Genomic DNA, 16,282 nt, shown 5'->3' with positions numbered 1-16,282 from the left:
GGACGAGGAGGTGCTGGGCAGTGTTGGCGGGCTCCGAAACCGCGCTGGTACGGTGAGTGCGGTGAATGCAATGCTCAGACGCTGGGCGCTGGACGGGCAGCTGGGGCGTCTGTGGGATGTAAATGGCCCACGCAGGCGGCTGAAACGCAGCACTAGAGGAAAAGGCGGAGACGGCACAGCGTGCTCGGCCTTTTGCTAAACGCGACGATCTGGAGAGCGGCGGCGGGCGGACTCTGGTGACAAGGCGCGACGAGCGGCGAAGGAGTCGTCAGCAGAATAACTGGGACAGGCGCATCATGGCTCTGCGGGAGAAAACTTCTGGAAGAACGCGCGAATCGCGCAAGCGATGGCGCGAGGATACTGGGCAGGAAAAAAACGGAGTCGGCCGAGGGAGCGCTTTACTGGGCCCAGAACTGAAGAGGCCGAGCGCTAGAGTTGTTGGAGCAGAAGTGCCGTTGGGGGTCACATCCGTGGCTCGCCACTAAATAAGAATAATTCGCGCAAAAACAGGTGCCTATTTGCTGACAGTCGGAAGCCGGATGCGAGGTTACGGAAGGCCATGAGTAGTAGAATTGGTATAGATGGATGGTGTCGACACAAAGACATGCCATGCCCCCAATTCTCGGCTCAAAGGGCCCTCACGTGATGTGATTCTTCTTACACGCGCCGCGCCCTCGCAACCTTCTTTCTCTCAACAAAACAAGGACTTTCTACGGCAAGACTTGGATTGCGATACTCCATCTCGTCGATGAATTGGATTGCATGGAATGGAAGGGGTTTAGGCTGTGACTGGCCTGCGTTGGTCATGTGCCGTAACTGACCGAGTGTGGGCACTGTGGGGTATCCCCCTCGTAGCGCATCGGTGAGGTCATGATCTGGCGGGGCAGCCTGCATTAATTGCGATTGCGACAGACTTCTTTGCTAATAACTCGCCATATTGTAGACATATTGTAGACAAGAGTGTATATGCCATGGACAACGCTTGATGATACAGTAGTCTATTGTTTGTCCTCGCTGTACAGACACTGCCACCCTCCCATTGATGTTGGGACGAGCAGCCGCCTCAGGCTCTACCCAGGTACCTCCAGCCTTCACGATGCACTCCACCATAACGATGACCGCATGCCTAAAGCGCTCGCTTTGTCCAAGAGAACTGGTAGCGGTACAAAACAGGATGCCCTTCACCTCTCATTGGGCTGTGGCGTTCCATTTGTGGCTCGACCTTCTCCACACGCTGCTCTAATTGGAAGCCGCCATCTAGCTTCCTGCGCCTGCCCCAAGTTATGAGGTCATGGGCGTAGCTAAGGTAGCTACACCACACGATGATGTTATGAGACCGTAGAGAGCTGTGCCCTGCTTTCTACCCACTCCACCACTGCATTTGAACTGACCCTGGTCATCCTTTGGACAATCTCAACCTTGTCCGTTCACCTCACCGCAGATCACAGGGCAGTAATCAATAATACAGGAAAAATGGAGAAGATCAAGAACGTCGTGTACGCAAGACCCAGTACCCACACACACACAGGAGCTTTTACTCACTTTGCAACAGTTCCGGTCACCGCAAGAGCGAGGACGCGACGCACACTTCTCCGTCGACCGCTACAGGGTTCGTGTGCACACCGCATAGCAGACGTTGCGCATCGCTGACCACGATTGCAGTAGTGAACAACATCCCATCTTCGACCAGATGACGGGCCACAAGGAAGGCAACGAGGGCACTCTCACCTCAGCGGGCGGGCCGTATGCCCAAGTACAAACCACGTCTGGCGAACCCTACACAGCCCTAGCACAGCCCAGCGACTCGCCTGGTCATCATGGCCATGCGAGGCCAGAGCATGTCGCCACTGGCAGCCCCATTGGCGCTTCAAACACAACTTCGAGGGAGCCCATTGGCAGCTCCAGCACAACCACTGGGGGACCCATTGGAGGTTCCAACACTACCACAGGGGGCCCCATCGGCAGCTCCAACACTACTTCTAGGGAACCCATTGGAGGCTCCAGCACAACGTCTGGGGGAAACATTCGCCCAGACTATCCCACCGGAAAAGATCATCTCACCGCAGGCATCAGCGACGCAAGTATCAAATCTGGCGTCATTGGTTTTGGTGCAGGAGAGCGCCAGGAGCACGCTGCCTTGTCGACCCACAACCCCACTGAGCAGTACATGGATCGAAACCAGGTAGTCGGAGGTGGGAATCCCGGAACTGCGGCTATGACTGAGGGGAAGAACTTGACATCCACTACGGGCGCCGAGCCTCACTCCCGTACGTAGCTGCTTGCTATTTTATAGGTCGTTTTGAATTGCAATTGTATCTGACCTCAATGCTAGACTCTGGTACAACCCAACGGGACCCCACAGGCACTAATGTTGGCGGCACTACGGCACAGCAACCGTATGACAATACTCTACGCCAGCAGAGCTATACTGCCGACACTGATCGCTCGTTCCCTCTTGCTGGAGGTGTTGCTTCACGACAACACCCACACGAGCACACCTTGCCCACTCAGCATAAGACTGTCAGTGAGCGAGAGCCAGGTACCAAAGAGAGGGAAGCTGGACTCCATAAAGGCCATGGTCGAGAGGGCCTCGCCGGTGCAGCTACAGCCGCCACCGTTGGCGGTGTTGCCACGCAACGTCCACATGAACATACATCATCTACTCAACACAAGCCAATCAGCGAGCGAGAGCCGGGCACGAAAGAGCGGGAAGTTGGCGTTCATGAAGGTCATGGCCGAGAGGGTCTAGCTGGTGCAGCTGCAGTCGCTACTACCGTAGGAGCCTCGAAAGCACTCTCCCACTCGGAGGAGCGGAATGTTAAGGATCAAGGCCTTGAGACTCGTCAGGCTACTTATGGTAATGTGCCACCAGCCACTGTAAGTCCATCTTGCCACCCCAGTACCTGTTCACCAGTGGAGTTTTGCCGTACTACAATCTAGGCGGCCTTGATTGAGGCCAGATACTAACGTAGTCCAGTCAAGCAACACATCAACGGGCCCAATTGGTAGCACAACGGGCAGCACAACGCATCACCACAATCCAGAGGCATTAGCTGCCGCAACTGCGGCTGCATCAAAGTCTTCTACCATCTCGCCTTCTGCGCAACAGCCAGGATATGGAACTCAGGATCGCAGTGTCCCTGGTGCCTCTCAATCAGCTACTTCAAGTGGCCCAGCCTTTGAATCCTTCGGCGCTCTTAACCGTGACCGCCCTCACGGCACCCGAAGCGCGTCCCATCGACATGTCCCAGGCGAGTTCCCAAGCCCTACACCGGGCGATGAGTCAAAGACTTTTCTTGACTACCATTCGGTTGTAGAGCCCACATCCGCTTCGGGTGCGCCTATTGGCCAACATTCGGCCGTAGAGCCTACGCCTACCATAGATGGTTCTACGGGTTCGCACGAGCTACGCCATACTGGCAGCCTTGAGCAGCCACAATCCAAGTCTTCTGACATCCATGAGGAACATCATCATGGCCGCGATGCTGCTCTTGCCGGCGGTCTGGGTGCTGGCGCCGCAGGCTTGGGCACGTATGCGGCTTCCCAAAAGCACGCGACCTCAGACACCGGCAACAAGCCTCTTTATGAAGAGGCAAGTCCATATAGCTCTAAGACGATTGACCCTCGCGTACTGGGCACTAAGGCCAAATTAGAGGAACAGCGATTTGATCCTCAGGCTCAGTCTGAAACTCTGCCTCATCACGCGGCACAGACGTCTAACCCAACCGGTATTTCCGCCGCGTCTGGTCCTACTGCTTCGCACGGCACTGCTAAGACCGAGGATCCTCAGCATCACTATGGCCGCGACGCTGCTCTAGTTGGCGCAGGTGCTGCTACTGCTGGTGGATTACATCACACTCTTCAGCGTGATGATACACCAGGTACTGGTACGGCGGCTCTTCCTCCGAATGCATCATACCCCTCAGCGCCTCTGTCATCGTCGGCTATCCCCCAGCAGTCTTCAAACACCTCTGCCGGAATTGCACCCCAGCAACGTTCTCCAGGTAATGACACTTTCTATGGCACTCCTGGTGCCCCAGCTCCTGTAGTCAGCGGGAGTTCACCACAGCAACAGCCTTTGAGCAACTTGGGACATACTTCTACCTCGGGACCTACTGCTATTCCAGATAGGGATCCCCAGCATCATTATGGGCGCGATGCAACACTTGCAGGAGCCGGTGCTGCCACAGCTGGTGGACTCTACGCTGCAACCCGTGACAACAAGGCGAATACCGGACCAGCTTCGAGCACTATTGGCCCACACGACAGCAATATTGCAAATGTCTTGGATCCTAGGGTCCAGCCTGACCCGAGCAAACAAGTTCATCACAATGTCGGCCCGACCTCTCAGGACCCCGCCTCGAGGACAGTCGGCCCACACGACGGCAACATTGCAAATATTGTCGACCCCAGGGTCCAGCCTGATCCTTCGAAGCAGAAAGGTCATACTACGACTGGACCGCATCAGTCGGATAGTCTCAACCGTGCAGACCCAAGGGTGGACGAGAAGGCCGGTGAGCATCACTACGGCCGAGACGCTGCAGTCGTTGGTGGAACCGGTGCCGCAGGCTACGGTGCCTACGAAGCCGCGAAGGCTTACGGCGAGCATCGAAACACTCAGCCTGGAGCCTCGATAAACGAGCAACGCTACGGTACTACCGACAAGGTAGCCAACACCTCCAACACTGTCCCAACGCAAAGTCAGTATAATTATAACGATCCTAGCACCGCTAGCAACGTCAACCGCAATACCGCTCTCGGTACTGGTGCTGGACTGGGTGCTGCAGGTGCGGGCGCAGGGGCTTATGCCGGCTCGAAGCATGCTGACAATACCCAAAACCTGCCACTCCACCAAAAGCAGGACTTTGCTTATTCGGCTGCACCGGGGTCGGTGCCGCAATCTGGGTCGACTGGAGGTACCATTGCGCCACATAACACCCATACACAAGATCCCGTAGGCAATCAACACTACAATCCTAGCCAAGACCGGTCAGAGCAACATCACGACAAGCGTGACGCAGCTCTTCTTGGTACTGCTGGAGCTGCAGCTGCCGGCGGAGGCGCATATGCATACTCCCAGCACCAGGACGCCGAGCGCGAGCGTGCCCGTTTAGAAAAGGAGCAGCAAGAGCGCCTGAAGCACGAGGCACATGATCGCGAGAAGGAGCAACACCGCTTGGACAAAGAACAGCACAAGCACGAGAAGGAAGCTCACAAGCTCGAGAAGGAGCAGCACAAGCATGACAAAGGCGTCGTCGCAGCCCAGCACAAGCATGACAAAGATGTAGCGGCTTACGAGAAGGAACAACACCATCTTGAAACGGAGCAGCACAAACGCGACAAGGAGGCGGAGAAGGAAGCCCACAGGCTGGAGAAGGAGCGCGAGGGTGGAGAGAAGAAGAAGGGTGGCCTACTTGGATTCTTGCACCGTGACAAGAGCAAGAAGGAGACGCCCTCTCCTGAAACTTCCCCGAGGCACTCAAAGGAGTACTCGCCTAGGGACTCGAAGGAGTACGCTGCGGCTGGTACAGCTGGCGCCCTTGGTGCTGGTACCACCGCGGCCGCTTATGGGGAGGAGCAAGATCCCGAATCGCCTCGCTGGAAGGGTAAGAACCGTCTGCACAAGGACCCACCTCCCGGTCATCCAGCACGCGAGGCACTAGAGAATCAGAATGAGGGCCAAGGCGAGCTTTACGGCGGGAAGAGGGAGCACGTCGGTATTGATGGACCGATTGGGAATCCCAACCTGATCTCTGGAGATAGGTACGTTTGACAGTGCACACTGCAATTGAATAGGAATGCTGACGATTAGCACAGGGAGACACAGAAAGGCGTCTACGGCGGCCACGAAATTCATGACACGGGCAATCTTAGCGCTGGAACGGGTGGCGCCGACGCCAACCCGAACATTGGGGGATATCACAATGCCCCTAGTGCTCCTGGCCATCATCATCAAACTGCGGCAAACCCGGAGGCTATCCGAAAGGCTGATACACCTTACTAAACTTGGTGTTCAAGGGCGAATAACGTGTGGATGACTAAGGATAGCTCTATGTTTTAGCTTTTGTCATGATTTCAGGGCGATTGGAATTCCATTTTCCCCATTTTATTGCTAGGATAGCCAAGCTGTACACATGATGAATGTTAATGATGATTGTGTTTTGTGTGTCGGGTGTAGATTCCAGGTGCAAAGTGGTCAAATGTTCAAGAGAATGACATTTCTTTTCTTGGAAAAGGGGCTGATGGATAATATATATATCTTCCAGGTCCATGTCACGAAAAAAACAGGCTTACACAGCAAAAGTACAAACAACCTAAGGGATTTGGTATCATCAACAATGTATAACGAAAAACACACCACGTCGCCTGGCCCGCAAATGTGATCAACATGTGTTACACCCCAGGCCTTACTCTTTTCTTCCATTGAGTACAGTCACTCATGCACCCACGCAATCGTTTGCTGCATCACTATCCCCTCCCTATTTTCCAACCACCCCCCTGACAAAAAAAATGAGACAGTGACGTAATCCATCATTAAGCGGGCCAATAGGAATAGGTAGTTTACTGTGGCTTAGTGACTGTGCCACAGCTTGGCACAAAATTGTATTACATAAGCGTCTCAGTTAATCTGTCAGGGGGGTGCAACGGTGCCTGATCGCGTGAGAGTATCGGCCGTAATGTGGTTGGACCCTAAGCAACCATGGGCTGATTTGTATTCGTATCCTGGTTCCGATACTCCGTGCTCTGGCCGTCCGGCCCGTCCATCCTCGAATTCACGTGTGCATGTGCGGCAAGGCCGGACTTGGCTGCTTCTTGTAGTTGGGCTTCTGCGCGCTCTCTGTCCCTCTCGGGTGGAGAGTTGCGACTCGGTGGTCTCCGCGCGTCGTGCGCCAAGTCGTAGTGCGGGGGTGGTTGCACCATGTGCTCGGGCCGCTCATGAACCTGGTGATGCTGTAAAGGTGTGTGTTGGCCGTTGTTGGGTGGAATGTGTGATGGCGTCAGTCCAAGGCGCGGCGGACTTAGCATGGCGGCGGGCGAGCCGGTACTCGCTCGCTCGCCACTCTCAAGATCACTCGTCTCGCTATGCGCGTTACTGTTGGTCGCAGGAGGGTAAGAAAAGTTGCCGCGCAGTTCGCCCTCACGGACCTCTTTCCATGAGCATTTTGCGTGTTTTTTGGTGCAGCCCATGCATGCGGTTAGGTTTTTGAGACAATCCATGTGCAATCTGCGGCACCGGTCACATGGTGGAAGGATGCGCTCGCCTTTTGCTAGCGATTCCATTCTATGCACCATTTCTGCCTTGAACGGGCCACCATCGTCTTTCTCTTGTGGTTGGCTGGCGCGTTGACTATTTGCTGGAAGCAAATTTGAAGGCGTGTTTGGGATTGGCACGGGCGAGTTCATCATGGAATGCAGCTCCGACTCGTTGAGATGCGACGTTCTTGATACGATTGGCGGCGGTGCTTCGACTGGAATGGGTGGAGGTCTGGAGGGGTTCATTACTGGCGTCGAAGGATGCGATATACCATGAGGGGCTGATATGGAGGGTCGTCTTGCGACTTCAACTGTGCCGTTCGAGGGCTGGGATGAGGGGCGGCGTTCGCTCATGGTGTGGAACTTTGACAGTAATTCGTGCCGGGTTGTTGATGAGGTGCCGTGGCCATTTGATTCGTGGTGTTGACGAGCATTGACTGCGACAAAGCCACCACCAGTAGGCGATGTCTGTGAAGGCTGAATGTGAGCTAGGTTTGTAGAGTTGGGATGGCCGCCATTCATGAGAGCGACGTTTGAGGGGCTCGCGGGTCGGGGAATAGACGGAGCAGGACTTGCGGTGGTTCGACGGTCAAGAATTGCTTGTTTGCGCCCTTTGAGCCTGTGGTTGAGTTGGCGTGTGCGCGCAGCAACTGTGCGTTGTTAGCATGAGAATTGGCACTTGTCGTTTTGCTCGAGATGGGAAGCTTGAGACTCACCTTGATCAGCCAGCTGACAGATTTGGCCCAAGTTCTTCTCCAAGATCTCAATGGTGCCCAGCTCCTTCTCCTCGTCCTCGATGATGGGCTGGGGTGGGATCATTTTCTGAGGTATGCCAGACGAAATGAGGACAAAATCCTCCTCTGATATCTGAACCCGACATTGCTTGGTGTAGAATTGACAAACCCGCACGCCCTCACTCATTTGTCCCAACTGGAACTGCTCGGGCTTGTTGCGCGCAAACTCGACTACATCCAACCATGTGACGGTGGTCCCATCCTTTCCATGGCTCTTGAGCACCCGCGGCGGCCCGTCAAACAGGCGCTCAAAGCGCTTGATCAAGATGGGACCAAGCGGGCGGGCGCCGAGGTTGCAGGCCATGCTCTCATGGCGATCCAGCACGCCCTGGTAGTCGCCCAGGAGCGAGAGGATGTTGGGCAGGGTGTCATCGTTTGTGATCAGCGGCAAGTCTGCGTCGAGGTGTCTTGCGAGATAGTTGATCTGTAGGTGGTTGTGGGTCTTGGCGGTTTTGGGAAGTGGCGCAGCGGCATGGTGTATCTCGTGCGACGGGCTCCGTTTGCGCTTCAGATGGCTAGGTACTGGGGGCGCGTGGTGATGGGAGGCATGCGAAGCCATGGCGAGCTCGCCCGTAGCATGAGGGTCCATGTTGGACATGTTCTTCTGCGCTCGCAAGGGCGGCCGAGGCACACTTGAGCAGGACGGAGCGGGCGGTAGGTGAGAAGGGTGGAAGGGGGGCGGACCAGGCTAGCGCCAGCCAGCTCAGAGCGCACAACACAGAGGGCTACCCGCGTCGCATCAAAGCGCTACAACAGCGAGAAGATGCATGGCAGGAGGGTGGAGCGATGGAAAGAGGGGAGCAGCGGAGAACAGACGGGCAACGCAGTCGCAGAGGGCCGCCCGTTGTTAGATGACAGGCTCGGTGGCAGGCTCGGTGGCAGAAGAGCACCGGGGCGCGGAACGCAGCCACAAAGAAAGCCGCCTGTTGTGGGAGGGTGGGCGCAAAGGCACGGAAATAAGACGAAGGGGGCCTGCGCTGGGCCCCGCAGCCAATCAAAACACACTGGCCTGGACTTCCCGCAGCCAAATGCACGGTCTGGGCTCCATGATGAACGGCCAGGCGTGTGACGGGGTGCGCGTTGGTGCTTTGAGAATTTGCCGCCCTCGGAGAGGCACCAGAGGAGCGAGCGAGCCAGGCGCAAGCTAGGGAGCAACTCCGACGCGAGACATGGTGAAACTGCGTAGTAGGGGACCCTCTGGTCTCGAGACCGACAGCGACTACGTGGAAATGGAAAAAGGGCGGGCGGGCGGAGATGCGCTGCCGTATCTGCACTCGCTCGACTTTTGCCTGGGACCCTCTGATGCTAAATCACAATATCATCTCTACTAGCGAGCGAAGGGGAGGGAGGGGGGACGAGAAAATGCCTCAGGCCCACGCGTCGGCGTTGTCGTCGTCGTCGTCGTCGTCCAACGAAAAAGCGCCCCCAAGCCGGAGAGTCTGGACCACCCGCCCAGCGGAGTGGAGATTCACTCTTCCACCCCTGCCTACGTAAGCAACAAGGGCCCTCCTCACGTGAATACGGGAACGAGGAGCCTTAGCCGAAAGGCACAGACCACGCTTGCGCTTCGAGCTGCACGTCACTGCACAGCCCAAATACACCAGACACGCTCCCCCCTCTTTCCATACCGAGATCATGTCAGAGCGCGGCGCATTCCGGGGACGTGGTGGTGGACGAGGAGGCGGTGATCGGGGCGGGCGGGGTGGAGCTCGCGGCGGAGCAGCCCAGGGCGGTGCAGCAGGCCAGACGGAGCGACCCAAGAAGGAGAATATCCTCGACTTGAGCAAGTACATGGACAAGCAGCTCACCGTCAAGTTCAGCGGTGGTCGAGAAGGTAAGCCTATACCAAGGAAGAAAGAGAGGCGTGGTGGGGGCATTGGACGTTTTCCTGTCCCATCCACCAGTTAATTGGGAGAGAGCGACGCAAGCTAACTGCCCGCAGTCATTGGCACCCTCAAGGGCTACGACCAGCTTATGAATCTCGTTCTCGACGAGGTCAAGGAAGCGCTGACCGGTACGATACCCATTGTCTGCTCTGCTGCCACACCTTGGAAGAACTAACTAACATGTGTTCCAGACGAGGAAGGCACCATTCGCTATCGCAAGCTCGGCCTCATTGTCGCCCGCGGCACCCTCCTGGTTGTCATCTCGCCTGTCGACGGCAGCGAAGAAATCTCGAATCCCTTTATACAGGAGGAAGAGTGAGCATGGGGTCGCTTCCACTATTCGAGTAGCAGCAAGACGGACAAAAGCCTCGCCATGGAGGAATCAAGATGCACAGGACATGTTTTGAACAAGCCGGACGCTTGGAAAAGTAGCTCAAGCTGAGCATGATACCCCCGAGTCTATGCGGAATGATATCGCGATACGACATCACGGCTCAGACGAGAGGAATGATATGCGTGATCTTATGAGGACATTTGGAAAGCGGTTCTTGGTAGCTGCGCCCTGGCAAAATGTAATGGACTACCATGACTAGTCTTTTATGATGTCGTGTATTCATGTACTCATAGTAGATCTTATGCAATACACATGCATGTGAATCGAATTAGTGCCCACGCAACTTGACGCCTTATCTACAAGACAAGCGCTGAATCTTACCTGAGCGATTCATCCACGTCGCGATGAAAGCAGGAAGACACCAACAGGCACCCAGCGCAATTAGATTCCTGTCAGGTGGGCAAAACGCCATGCTGTGAAAAGAGAGTGTGGCAGTGCAGTGTTGCATGAGCTGGTTGGTAAAGAGTGATGATCCATCGTTTCAGATTGCCTCATCCAGTCGTCGCCAGGCACCAGCATTATTGAACATCTCAGCTGCGCACTTGCTACGAAGCGCATTTCCTCGCAACCGTTTCTCGTCTCAGACTTCACTTTGCCGCGCACCACTCCACGTCGCACACGTCGCTCGCTTTGCACAATCGGCAGCCTGCGACGTTCGTTTCCTACGATTCTCGCCCAAACCCTTCCTATTTTGGCGCACCACAACGCGCCCTAGAACGCCAGCATGGACGGGACTCCGCCTTTTCATTCACGGATTGATGTCGAATCGTCGATGATAAGAGCAAAAGGTCCCTCGCAATGGAGTTCCCATCTCGCTCTCCGATTCCCTTCATTTGATGTTGCGTGTTTGGTAATGACAGTGCTTGCGGTCATCGTACCACTAATCCTACTCTGCGCTATCAGACGATATCAGAAGATGCAGTATGAAAATAGGAAACCCTTCCCATTCATGCAGTTGCCCCAAGAGCTAAGAGACATGGTGTACGAACACCTCATCGAGGATCCCGTATACCCTCCGCCACAACTCCGCTTGAATCATGGATCATCGCTATGGATGATACCTGGACTTTGGTCATCTTCAGCTGCATCTTCTCGACGCTTGCATACGAGTAATTGGATATTCTTAGCGAACAAACAGGTGTATAAAGAGTGTATGGATGTGCTCTGCAAGCGCGCAACTTTCCACCTCACCGTCTCGCCGCACAACTACAAACCGTCCTCTTCCTCCTCCCCACCACCACCATCACCTCCACACTCAGAAGATAAAAGGTTATGGAACATCTCCCCAGATACCCTAAAAGACCTCCGTACCGCCTCCCTAAACCTCATAACCACTTCAGCAATGCTCGGCGTCCCAGACCCCCGCAACATGACATCGACAGACTGGACCCTCGCACGCCACGTCCGCGAAGAACTAAAACAACTCGTCAACGTCAAAAACCTAACTCTCGATGCCAAGGCGCTGGGTGATCCCCTCTGGAACCCGCTGTGGATATGGTACCACGCATGCCAGAGCTTCAAAACCATGGGCACAAGCGCGTCCAACACAAGTCCCACCGGCCCCAAATTAAACCGCATCACCTTTAGTCTGGATACGTGGAGTCCGGGCGAAAACTACCTGGCGAGACATGGGGACGAGGACAAGTGGACGTGGTTTTGCATGCAGGGTCATGGTGTTGGGCTTGACATTGGGCCTGAGATGACGGTCCGCGAGTTCTGCGGCAAGTTGTATCAAGAATGCCGCATTTGCCGACCGGAATTAGAAAGCGAGGAGGAATGACTACGTGGGAAGAGGGGGGCATCCTGGATCGAGATGCTAGGGAAAAGGGAAACTTTGTATTGTGATTGCTCGTTTTGGATACTCACGCAAGCCGCATTTTCACTTTTATTCCCTACATCTCCTTCGCCGGCATGGTCGCAAACCGCGCCATGACCTCTAAATTCTTCTCCTTGCTCATCTTCTCATCACTCTTACTGATCTCTGCAAGGATCTTGAAGTAGTCAATATAGAACGCCGGCGTAAATGTATTGAAGAACTTTGCCTCCTCATTCGTCGGATTGGAGAAGGTGTGTGGCGCGCGGATAGGAACCGTGACATAGTCGCCTACGTTGGCGTCCTGGTGTTGGCCGTCGGGGGCGTGGAAGCGCACCATGCCTTGGGTTACAAGGAACGTCTCGTCGTGCATTTCATGCCAGTGCGCTGGCGGGCCAGCCGTATTGGGCGGGATGGTGAATTCCGCAGAGCCTATGCGATTGTCTGGTTCAGGGTTGGGTTAGGCGGGTAGAAAGGGAAGGGACTAGACAGTGTGTGCTACCTGTTCTTGACCCGTCTTCCATGATTCTGCACGTGATGTGCCCCAGCTTGAGGATTTCGCCTGACTTTGCGGACACGAAGTTTATGGGTCGTCGGGGCATCTTCATCGTTGCTAGCGCTTGGCGTGCTTCGTCGTCCATTGTGATTATTGCTTTTGAACAAATTGGAAGTAGGAGTTTTGGAATCGAGAAGCTTTTTAAATCTCCAGAATTAATGTAGGCGCAAGGAATTACTTGATGTTATATGGGCTGAGATGGAGGATTGCGGAGAGCCGAAGGAGCCGCAATTGCATTCGGCTGAGGCTTGAGGGTACCTAGGTATGGAATTATGTAGGGGTGGTAGCACAAAGTGGAAATTAGGAACGAAGATTACCCACACTAGCTTCGCCACTCCATTGCTGCTTATATTCGCTTTAGAAATCGCCATGCCCTATGATTAGGATTTATACGTAAATACCCCGCATCAACCCGTAGTTGAGCGGGGAAGCATTAGCGAGCCGAACGCGTGCACACCTCTGTCGTCCAAGTGTAATGCAGAGGCTGCCTAAGTATCGATATGTTTGCCTAAAATATTACTGGGACATGGATTAGCGTGTCTCAGTGCTACTACGACATCAAACCTTATCGCGTCGTCCATTACCAAGCAAATAAAATATAAAAGCGCCTACGCCTAGGACTACGTACATCAACAGTTACACATTATCAGCAAATACACATCAACATGACCAAAAAACTCTTCTCGGTTCTCGAGAATAACCCCGAGGTGATGAATCACCTGGCTCGGGACCTGGGACTAGATGAAGGTCTTTCCTTCTACGACATCTACTCGCTCACAGACCCTGACCTGTTGGCCTACATACCTCGACCAGTGTTCGCTCTGCTTGTCATCATTCCACTCACGCCCACATGGAACGAGGCTCGCACGGCAGAAGACAAGGACAAGCCCGAGTATGAGGGCAAAGGCGACGACGAGCCAGTCATCTGGTTCAAACAGACGATTGGCAACGCCTGTGGCTCCATAGGCCTAGTGCACTGCTTGCTCAACAGCGAAGCATCAAAACATATCCGGCCCTCCTCTGTGCTCGATCAGATACGCAATGATGCCCTACCGAAGCCGATATGGGAGCGGGCTAAAGTGCTCGAGGACTCGAAGGAATTCGAAAATGCTCATGCGGGGGCCGCGCAGCTCGGGGATACAGCTACGCCCACTCCGGTTTCGGATGAGCATACTGGACAGCACTTTGTGGCTTTTGTCAAGGGAAAGGATGGGCATCTGTGGGAGCTGGAGGGCGCGCGCAAGGGTCCGCTTGATCGTGGTGCGCTCAAGGATGACGAGGATGCGCTTAGTCCGGCAGCGCTTGAGAAGGGTCTAGGCAGGCTGATGAGGATCGAGTCTGAGAAAGGGGGTGATTTGAGATTCTCGGCGATTGCGCTGGCTTCAAGTCTCACTTAGAACAGTGGACATCTGACTGACACGTACGACATTGCTTAGATTTGAAGATCTACTACTTACACTATGAAGTATAGATCTTTTTTCTTCTAGCAACTCATCATCAGACGGTCGCTCTATCATTTCCGTATGCTAGGCTCCACTTCAGCCGCCTCAGGGTATTATCGCATCATCCATGTTAAAGCCAAGCTATCCAAATCTAGTGTCTAACCCAAAGGACGAGTATTAAAGAGCTTTCTCAACTTATTCAGCCTTACTCAGAGTCACCGTCAGCATCGACATCGATGACTTCACCACGGTCTGCATATCCTTTATCCCGCTCCCCGGCCTTCGCAATCTCAGCCTCCATCAGCACATCCATGTCCACATCCTCGTCCTCATCACTGCTATCCTCTTCATCAGCCTTCTTCCAAGCCAGCTCCCTATAACAAGGCAGCCCATTCTTCCAATGCTCATGGTATCTCTTGCACCAACTTCCCTCGGTACTCTCCTCAATCTTCAGCGTCAACTTCCTGCGCACCATCCGCAAGCTCGTCTGCATAACGTTGAACAGCAAGTCTGGATGCCACTCGGTTCCTTTCTTTTTCGAGGCGCCCATGAGCTTCTCCATCTTATCGCCGCCCAAGGCCATCGCATCAGCCCAGAGGAGGCGCGCGCCACACTTCATATGCGTATGTTGGTACAACTCGTTGAGCAAGGTGGCGTTGAAATCTGTCACGTCGTCCGCGATGGCAGGGTCTAGGATGGAAAGTCCATAGTCTGGGGCGTTATGGTCAAACCCCACTCCCAAAGGTGCCTTCCCTCCTATTCGCTTGATGTAACGTGCTTGCTTTTCCATGTCCTGCTTTTTCCTCTCCAGGGCAGGGTTGGGCCGCCATAGCTGGTACCGCACATCTGTCGAGCCTTGCTTGCGGAGTTGGTGGAAAGCCCGGATCCAGGTATCTGCGACGAGATCGCATAGATTCCATAGCTGGCTGTCGTAGCAGAGGAGATAGAGATGTAGGAGGGACTTGGCTGTGTATGGCTGTTCTGTGCCGGGGTTGCTTGCGTTGGAGAGTGCCGGAAGGTCAAGATGGATCTTAGACGTACTGCGAAGCGCGTTCATGATCTGATAAACATCGGGATCCAGGTCAGCGAGAAAGACGCCGTTGCTTTGGAGCTGCTGCGGTGGAGGGGGCGCGATGTTATATGAGTATGGGGTGTCTTCTTGTTTATTGACTTTGCGTGAAGAGGTTTGGAAGTGAGAGTTCCTAGCTGGTCGGCCCGGTCTACGCGTTGCTTGTAGCTGGAGAATCTGAACGTCGCTGGTTCTTGATTGATACGCTACCAATAAAGTCAATTTCCTCTCTTTCGAGATGTGTTTGGCGAGGGTGATACTCACTTGGTGGGCTCAGTATGCCTGGCCGATAGTCATCTTCATCATCCATCTTCTGGACAGAGCTCTGCTCGACAAGACGATCAAAATCGCTCCCATAGACGGCATCTGAGTTGTGCGGTGGACGAACTTGCCGTCCGCGCCGCGTAGTCAACGTTGTTGGCCCCGCCACAGAAAGCTCTTCCTCCTCGCCATAAGGCTCATCTTGCGGAAGAGGAGCTTGCAGGGCAGCTGTGTTCAAAGAAACCTCTGTATCGAACTTGGGGCCGAAAGGAAGTTTCAACTTCAGCTTAGGGACTGGGCGGTCCTCCGCTGGTGTACTGGCCTTCGTTACACGTTCCGCAGCGACCTTGTGCCCGCCGCGCCCACCAGCTCCACCACGCGCCTTCTTCTTGCTTGGTGTGGCCATATTCTGCTTCGGTCTCGGTCTGGTCTCTGCTGCTTGGTTGATGTGAGTCTGCAATGCAGAAGCTGGATCGCGGAGGTTGCGAGTAAATGTAAGTTGAGGTGGATGTTGAGTTGCACTCGAAGATTCTGGGGCATATACAAGAGTTAGAGAGGGAGGATTTAGGAGGGGCGAGTGAAATTGAGGTGAAAGAGAGTCACCGGTGATCTCTGCGCCAGCCAGTGTTAGGTTGTCACGATTTAAATCAATTGTGACGCAATAGTGAATGCGGGAATTTAACGATGAGAGAAACAGAGGGCGTAGAATGAGCCGCAAATAGTCGGTACTACAAATGGTGTAGAGAGTTGTGACAGTAATGGTGACAATTCAGCGCGCTTGAGCTCCTCTTGTAGGAACAACAGAGGCCAAAC

General features: G+C 54.5%; 6 protein-coding genes across 6 annotated transcripts; 4 read left to right on the top strand and 2 right to left on the bottom strand.

The window, feature by feature from the left end:
• Window positions 1–1,473: 1,473 nt before the first annotated feature.
• On the top strand, window positions 1,474–6,004 carry K460DRAFT_357797 (uncharacterized protein; the record flags this gene model as incomplete). The annotated part of the gene is made up of 6 exons (XM_040932063.1): window positions 1,474–1,496; window positions 1,553–1,609; window positions 1,663–2,267; window positions 2,333–2,877; window positions 2,978–5,763; window positions 5,818–6,004. 6 exons carry the CDS (start codon window positions 1,474–1,476, stop codon window positions 6,002–6,004), a joined length of 4,203 nt encoding a protein of 1,400 aa, XP_040786738.1.
• Window positions 6,005–6,690: 686 nt separating this feature from the next.
• Window positions 6,691–8,646, bottom strand: K460DRAFT_288735 (uncharacterized protein; the record flags this gene model as incomplete). The annotated part of the gene is made up of 2 exons (XM_040929067.1): window positions 6,691–7,904; window positions 7,971–8,646. 2 exons carry the CDS (start codon window positions 8,644–8,646, stop codon window positions 6,691–6,693), a joined length of 1,890 nt encoding a protein of 629 aa, XP_040786737.1.
• Window positions 8,647–9,447: 801 nt separating this feature from the next.
• K460DRAFT_317413 (U6 snRNA-associated Sm-like protein LSm7) lies at window positions 9,448–10,609 on the top strand. Its single transcript, XM_040930354.1, has 3 exons — window positions 9,448–9,882; window positions 9,991–10,062; window positions 10,126–10,609. The coding sequence occupies exons 1-3, from the start codon at window positions 9,684–9,686 to the stop codon at window positions 10,251–10,253; spliced, it is 399 nt and encodes a 132-aa protein (XP_040786736.1). The 5' UTR covers window positions 9,448–9,683; the 3' UTR covers window positions 10,254–10,609.
• A 572-nt stretch (window positions 10,610–11,181) lies between these two features.
• Window positions 11,182–12,108, top strand: K460DRAFT_287877 (uncharacterized protein; the record flags this gene model as incomplete). Its single annotated transcript, XM_040929003.1, has 1 exon — window positions 11,182–12,108. One exon carries the CDS (start codon window positions 11,182–11,184, stop codon window positions 12,106–12,108), a length of 927 nt encoding a protein of 308 aa, XP_040786735.1.
• A 112-nt stretch (window positions 12,109–12,220) lies between these two features.
• On the bottom strand, window positions 12,221–12,782 carry K460DRAFT_379161 (RmlC-like cupin; the record flags this gene model as incomplete). Its single annotated transcript, XM_040935150.1, has 2 exons — window positions 12,221–12,585; window positions 12,644–12,782. 2 exons carry the CDS (start codon window positions 12,780–12,782, stop codon window positions 12,221–12,223), a joined length of 504 nt encoding a protein of 167 aa, XP_040786734.1.
• Window positions 12,783–13,151: 369 nt separating this feature from the next.
• On the top strand, window positions 13,152–14,242 carry K460DRAFT_159527 (cysteine proteinase). Its single transcript, XM_040926876.1, has 2 exons — window positions 13,152–14,117; window positions 14,164–14,242. The coding sequence occupies exon 1, from the start codon at window positions 13,363–13,365 to the stop codon at window positions 14,092–14,094; it is 732 nt and encodes a 243-aa protein (XP_040786733.1). The 5' UTR covers window positions 13,152–13,362; the 3' UTR covers window positions 14,095–14,117; window positions 14,164–14,242.
• The last annotated feature ends 2,040 nt before the right edge of the window (window positions 14,243–16,282 follow it).

The sequence above is a fragment of the Cucurbitaria berberidis genome (genome assembly GCF_010015615.1).
Source record: "Cucurbitaria berberidis CBS 394.84 unplaced genomic scaffold K460scaffold_4, whole genome shotgun sequence".
In the NCBI taxonomy this organism is placed as follows: Eukaryota; Fungi; Ascomycota; class Dothideomycetes; order Pleosporales; family Cucurbitariaceae; genus Cucurbitaria; species Cucurbitaria berberidis.
The sequence above is the reverse complement of the archived record's forward strand: the minus strand, read 5'-3'. Positions and strand labels throughout refer to the sequence as shown.

What these genes read in the sequence shown, in the direction of transcription:
- K460DRAFT_317413 (XM_040930354.1), top strand. Translation starts at nt 9,684, where the DNA reads ATGTCAGAGCGCGGCGCATTCCGGGGACGTGGTGGTGGACGAGGAGGC. An exon ending in GTTCAGCGGTGGTCGAGAAG is followed by an intron (nt 9,883 to 9,990) that starts GTAAGCCTATAC and finishes AACTGCCCGCAG; the next exon opens with TCATTGGCACCCTCAAGGGC. An exon ending in GGTCAAGGAAGCGCTGACCG is followed by an intron (nt 10,063 to 10,125) that starts GTACGATACCCA and finishes CATGTGTTCCAG; the next exon opens with ACGAGGAAGGCACCATTCGC.
- K460DRAFT_159527 (XM_040926876.1), top strand. Translation starts at nt 13,363, where the DNA reads ATGACCAAAAAACTCTTCTCGGTTCTCGAGAATAACCCCGAGGTGATG.